Source organism: Hipposideros armiger, unplaced genomic scaffold, assembly GCF_001890085.2.
Source record: "Hipposideros armiger isolate ML-2016 unplaced genomic scaffold, ASM189008v1 scaffold_164, whole genome shotgun sequence".
Classification (NCBI taxonomy): domain Eukaryota; kingdom Metazoa; phylum Chordata; class Mammalia; order Chiroptera; family Hipposideridae; genus Hipposideros; species Hipposideros armiger.
Window position 1 is genome coordinate 51134 of NW_017731514.1, and position 7034 is coordinate 58167.

At 45.3% G+C, this 7034-nt stretch overlaps 1 protein-coding gene across 3 annotated transcripts in view; it reads right to left on the reverse strand.

The window, feature by feature from the left end:
- Positions 1-6: 6 nt before the first annotated feature.
- SHISAL1 (shisa like 1) overlaps positions 7-7034 on the reverse strand; it is a 77819-nt gene continuing 70791 nt past the window's right edge. For all 3 annotated transcript variants that reach the window (XM_019651688.1, XM_019651689.1, XM_019651690.1), the window contains exon 5: positions 7-861. In XM_019651688.1, coding sequence (XP_019507233.1) covers position 861 — 1 coding nt within the window. In that variant the 3' untranslated portion in view covers positions 7-860. The remainder of the gene's footprint in view (positions 862-7034) is intronic.

Below are 7034 nucleotides of genomic sequence, written 5' to 3' on the forward strand. Positions count from 1 at the left end.
CAGCACTATACCCACTCTGATCGGTTCCTGCAGGGGGCTCATCACACCTCCTCCCAGGTGGTGAGAGAGGATGTGCATAAAGACACCCAAACTAGTGCCCGCCCCGTGGATGGCCCAAGACACCACCCTTATCATTACTGTTGCTATGGGAATGACATCCACAAGAACAAACTCTTCCTGGCATTTTCAAATCCCCAGCGTCCCCAGAGACACAGCAGGGCTGGGATCGGCGCTCCCCGACTCCATCTGGTTCCCAGCTGCCAGCTACAGCAAAAAGCTGAACCCAGGACGCTGGCGAGGACCCCCACCACAACGTGACATGTGCCCATCAGGGAATAAAAACCAACCAACCAAACAAACAAAAGAACACCCAAATCACACATGTGCGCGCGCGCGCGCACACACACACACACACACACACACACACACACACTCACACTCAATATTCTGACACAGAGAGGCCCACAGCCACTATTGGAGGAAACAGAGGCAAGGGAACGGACACGACGCAGAGACCTAACTCCTTCCAGCTTGAATCGGCCGGAGCAGCTTTGTGTTGGTCATCTCGAGTCCAAAATGGTGTCACCTCTCAGAAGCCACCAGCCCAAAATGGGACTATTGCTTGCGGACGGGTGGCTCAGAATCCCCTCCCCTGCACTCCAGACCCCTGCCCCTGAGTTTGCTCCTGATCTTAGAAGTCTGCAGAAGGGGGTTTTGGGCACAGGTGGCATTTCCTTCTCTGCCACCACCGCGGCCACCTCGGCTCTCCCTGGCGTCTCTGTTGACGTTGTTCTTCTTGGAGGCGGCACCGGGTGCTTCGGGTCTCACCTCCCCCATCCTGAGGCACGACGAAAGGGTTTTCTGGGGAGGCAGAAGGAAACAAAATATCACATGGTGTCTCCTCCATGGGGACACACTGGGGACATTTCTCTCAGACCTCAGTACCAGGAGAAGCCAGTTTTTCTCTGAGCCCATGACTTGTCTTTGTCTTCTGGATATTGAGAATGGTTTGACTTTCAGACTGGAAGCAAGACAAGGAAGCCTGTCGACACGATGGTTCCATATATTAATAGCACTAGCGTTCCTGCCCCACGCAATAAGACAAGAAAAGTACAGAGTGTCAGGAGTGCAACAGAAGGTCTCAAATTACAATTATTTGCAGATGAGATACATAGAAAATCCAACAGAATCAACAGGCTAATTATTAGAACAGAGAGTGCAGATATAAAGATACAATTTTCAATCTGTGAGACATCAGATCAACCTAGAAAACCAACAGTGTTCATTTACCTCAACATTTACCAGGGTGATTGATTATATGTCTTGGCTTGGGACAGTCCCAGTTAACACCTGTTGTTCTGACATCATTTTTAATATTGTTCCCCTTTCACACTCAAAGGTATTCAGATTTTGATGATAAACTATATGGTCACCCTTGCTACAACAAACTAAAAAATATTAAGAATGGATACAGATACCATTCATAATTATAAAAAAACCCCATTATGAATCTTGGAGTCACACCACTGGACACGACCATATCATACAAAGCCATGGAGAGGAAAGCAGGGCCCTGCTGGCACAGGGACAGGCCAGGAGACCAGTGGGGCAGGATCAGGGGTGTAAACACTGACCCATGGAGCACTGGCAGCTTTGATTGGCAGGGTCAAGTTGCCTTAGTCCTTTCTTCCCTCAAGTCACCTCCAAACAAGGACAGCGAGGAAGAGAAACACAAACTCCATCTGTGGCAGGCATTGTGAATTTCCTGTCTTATATCCATTTATAGGACAATTTCCCAGTCACAAATACTCACCTTCCCAGTCTCCCTCGCAGAGAGGGGTGGTCACATGACCCCACCTGGCCAATGCCGTGAAAGTGGAAGTCTACTGGGAAGGGGATATGAATCTAGTGAGAGCGCGAGAATGAAGGACCTCACTAATGCAGGTGGGATGGAAAGCAGAGAGAGACTTGGTTCTGGTGGCCCCCGACTGCCCACCTCCATCCACACCAGTGCGTCTGGGTTTCTGGCTACTTGTATCAGATTAAAGCTCTTAACTGATAAAACACCTTTGACCAAGCTCCAGTGTATGTTAGCAGGGGATGGGGGGAAGTTGAGGGAGGGGCTCCGACAAAGCCAGCACAGCCCATCTTTCTGGAGTGAGTCATACTCCAAGGGGCTGAGCCAAGCGCCCGCTCTGCATCACTGGGAATGTGTGCATGGCACCTCAGGATGAGCAAGTCCATGGAGCCTTCTCCTCTGCTTCACAGAAAAACTAGGTCCTAGTCCCCCACCACCTGCTTTATCTTTCTCCACAGCATGTATCTCTGTCCAGCACACCTCACGTTGTACTTACGGGTCCAGATTATTGTTTGTCTCCCCCAACCACAAAGTAAGCTACAAGAATGCCAAGGTGTTTATGTGTTGTGTTCATTTTTGTATTGCCGAGGTCTAGAACAGTAACTGGCATATCGTAGGGGTTTGATAAATATTTGTTGAACAAATGAATGAACCAAGAATTTGAAGCCCATAGGAACCATTTTTTAAGTATAAAGTCAACAGAAAAACTTTTTGCGAAATCATATGTTTTTGAATTATAGTTCCCATGAGCCCTTCTTATATAAATTACTAGAGGACACACTTAGGATACCCAAGTGTAGATGGAGTAGCTCTGGCCAAAGCACTGGCAGTGAGAATCTATTTAACTGTAGGACTGTGTCTGAAACAAATCTAAAGATTGTGACTATCATAGAAAAGGATGAAAGAGAAAACAGAGAACAGATATAAATAACAGGAGAGGTAGAGGTGAGACGGAGGGAGGCAATATACATAAACAATATCTTATTCATTTATAGTTGCAGATATACAGAATCATTTAGAGATGTACGTAAAATTAGAGATACAAAGGTAAGTAGAAAAATAATATAAAATATGATAGAATCAACTAAAATCATTTAATGGAAGGTAGAAAAGGGGAGGAAATCATTCATACCAGGGAGAAAATAAACATTCTAAATAAATAGAGGATTAAGGGTATCATATGACAGTATAATTATGAAGATAACCATGGGATGAAAAACACAGCTTTCCAAAATGTAAGAAGAATATACACAAAAAAAGAAAACAGAGGCCATATGGCAAAAATTAACAACCCCCACAAAACATATAAAAGCAGAAAGCATATAATAAACCGTGATGACAGGACTGAGACCAAATATATCTGCCATATCAGTAAATGTTAAATGAGCCATATACACTTGCTAAAAAGAAAAAAGACTCTCAGACTGGATTACAAACAAAATCTGCTGAAGGTAGAGTGCTTCAGAAAGGTTTAATATAAAAGAATGGGCAGATGAAAAATTTCTCGTGATGGCCACCCAACAATATGATTTAATGACACTGAACTGTACACTTAGAAATGGTTAACATAGTAAATTTTATGTTATGTGTTTTACCAAATAAAAAAAAAAAGATGGGCAGAAACATATTAAACAAATGCAAACCATGAAAAACCAGGGGTCTTGACCTGATTATTAGGTAAAGCTGAAGTCAAGGCAAGAAATATTTAATGAGAAACAGAAGGGCACTGTGTGGGGGTCAAGGATGAGAGTCACCATGAGGATCTAAAAGTAATGCATGTCGGGCCGGCCGAGTGGCGCGATGGTTAAGAACTCGCTTGGGATGCCAGAGGGCCCCGGTTCGGATCCCACATATGAGGGCCAGTAACACTGCCCTCCACAGCTAAGATGCTGAACAACAGCTCAACCTGGAGCTGGGCTGCCTGAGTCACCGGTGACGGCGTGGGCTGCAGTCCCTGTGGCAGTGGATTGCCATGGGCTACCGTGTGTGGCTAGCAGCCAGCGTGAGCGGCCAGCAGCCGCAGTGAGTGGCCATCCAGAAGCCGGTGACTGATCTGCCTCGCCAGAGAAGAGCGCAATGATGGTGCCAACTTGGGCCAGTGAAGCAACATCCTCCACAACTAGACTGAAGAACAAAACGACAGCAACTTGTCTGTTCCCCTTCCCCCAATTCCCCAATAAAAATCTTAAAAAAAAAAAAAAGTAATGCATGTCTATGCACCAAATAACACAGCATCAACGTTCATTGAGCAAGAACTGCTGGAAAAGCAGAAAGAAAAAGAGAGCATGAGAGTGCACGAGTATTAGTGCCTTTTAATTCACCTCTTTCAGTCCATTAGAGATGAAGATGGCAAAAACACAAATAAGGATATAAGGAGCCAATTAATCAGATTAATAACATTGTGTGTGTGTCTTTGTGTGTGTGTGTGTGTGTGTGTGTATGTGTGTATTAACAGAATCTACCTTCTGTTTAAATACTGTTGAAAATGCACACACCCACAAAATGACTATCAGGCTACAAAGCAAATAAATTCCAAAAAGTAGAAATAAAACAACACTCTCTAATCTCAATATACCAGAATTTGAAACTATTATTAACAAAACCACAAAACAAAACAAACTCTACCATTAAAAAGTTTTAAAATTCTTTAAAATAACTCAAGTCAAAGAGAGAGCAAAGAATAAAAACTATAGAATGACTAGACAACAATAAAAATAAAAATATTACAGCTCAGAACTTGTGGGATGCAGCCAAGGCGATGCTTGGAGGAAAATTTATAGCTTTAAATATTGATATTAATAAGCAAGAAAAACAGGAATTAATCACCCAACTGAAAAAAATTAGAAAAGAAAGGCAAAATAAGCCCAAGTTAAAAAAACAAAAAACAAACAAACAAACAAACAAAAAAAACCCAAGGAAGGCATCAGAAAGTGATAAATTAAGACTGAAATGAAATTCAAAATAGTAAAAGGAAGAAATGAATGTATAAACCCAATTTCTGGTTCTTTTTGAAAAGCAATGAAACATCCTAACTGTTGGTGAATCTGGTAAAATAAGGAGGAAGTGGCCACTTGGAAGTTATCTGTACTTATGCTCAGCAATTCCACTTCTCCACGGTCCCGTAACCTCTCCAGATAGGCTTTTGTCCCAACTATTTTGCAGAATTTGCCTTGTCAAGGTCACCACAGACCTCCACGTTGCTACATCTCGTGGTCACTTCTTGGTCCTCCTTCTGCTCGTCCTCTTGGCAGCATTCACTCCTCCAGCTTCCGGGACAGTCCAGCCTCTCACCCGTTCCTCCTCATCCTTAGGCTTCTCGGCAGGTCCCTCCCCGCCTTCCCAGCATCCTTTTCTCCTCTCCGTCTCTACTCACCCCTGAAGATCTTATCTTCCCCCCAAGGATTTAAACACCCTATACACTGAGGACTCTCCTGCCTCAATCTCTCACCTGAACTCCAGGCTCAAATCTCCAAACTGTCTACTTGACATCACCAACTGGAAATTTAATAGACATTTCAAATTTAATATGCCCTGAACTAAAATCCAGATCTTTCCCCCCAAACCAGCTTTGCCCAGGGTTTTCCTGACCTCGGCAAATACAACTCCATCTTTCTGGTGCTCACATGGGAGTCCCAGGGCATCTCTGGCCCCCTCTTTCTCTCACACCCCATATCCAATCCATTAGCAAACCCCATTGTCCCTTCCTTCCTTCCTTCCTTCCTTCCTTCCTTCCTTCCTTCCTTGGAGTTCCTGCTGCCTCCTTTGCTCCTACCCTGGTCCAAGCCAGCAGGATCCTTGCAGCAGTCTCCCCCCTGGTCAACCCCTTCTGTCTACACTCCACACAGCAGCCAGAGTGATCCTGTGAGAATCTACATCACATCATGTCAGTCCTCTGCTCAAAACCCTCAATGGCTCCCGACTCACTCAGAGCAGCAGCCGAAACCTTCCCCTGCATCGTCTCCGATCAAATCCCTTATCTTCTCCCTTTGGTTCATCCCATTCCAACAGCGGTGGCTCATTCTATGTGTCAACTTGACTGGGCCACAGGGGCGCAGATATTTGGCTAAATGTTATTTCTGGGCGTGTCTGGAGGGTGTTTCTGCATAAGATTTGTATTTGAATCGGTAGCCGGAATCAGGCAGATGGCCCTCCCGATGTGGGTGGTCCTCCTCCAGTCCACCAAGGGTGAACAGAACAGAACAGGCAGGCAGAAGAAGGCGGAATTCCCTCTCTGCCTGCCTGTCTCGGAGCTGGGACATTGGTCTTCTCCTGCCTTCACACTTGGACTCGGACCGGAACTTACACCATCAGCTCTCCTGGGTCTCCCGCTTGCCGACTGCAGACCTTGGCACTTCTCAGCCTCCAGAACTGCAGGAGCCCATTCCTTAGAGTAAATCTGTTCCTATGTTTATGTCTTGTTGGTTCTGGTTCTCTGGAGAAGCCAGACTAATACACGACCCGCACCAGCAGGCTCCTGCCTCCTCTCGGGGATAAACACACGGCTTATTCCCTTATTTCCTTCAAGTCACCCATTACGGAGACCCTCTCTGACCACCTGATTCTAAACTGCACTCCACCTTAAACTCTCTGGTGCCCTCGGGTTGTTTTTTCCCCCTAGCACTATCACCATCTACCTGTCCATACATTTTACGTATGTTTTTTTTTTAATTGTCTGTGGACTCCATAAAAAAAAAACAGGGCTTTTCATTGGTCTGGCCCCACTACTATATCCCCAGAGCCAATAATAGTGCTGGGCATAGGGCAGGCGCTTAGTGAGACGAGGGGAACAGACAAGTAACCAGAGAAGAACAAAGAAGACTACCACCCAACTCTGTCCAACTAAATCAGAAAAACCGCGAGGAAATGAGTGAATTTCCAGGAAAGCAGAAATTACCCAAAGGATCCAGGAAGAGAGAATCGACACAGACCAATTGCCAAGAAGAAAGAGAAGAACCAGCAAACTGCAAATTCAAAGTCTAAACTCAGAGAAACACCAATCGAAGCCATAATGAAAAAGTATTCCAGGGCACAGACGAAAGGAAGCTTCCGCGCGCTTTCACTCATCACGTCAGCAAAGACCAAAAAGGTTGTGCCCCATGTGCTTCGCTGCTGGCAGGACCGACATTGGGGTCACTTCTGTGGAACGCAGCGTGATGCACATCAAAGTCACAGAGGC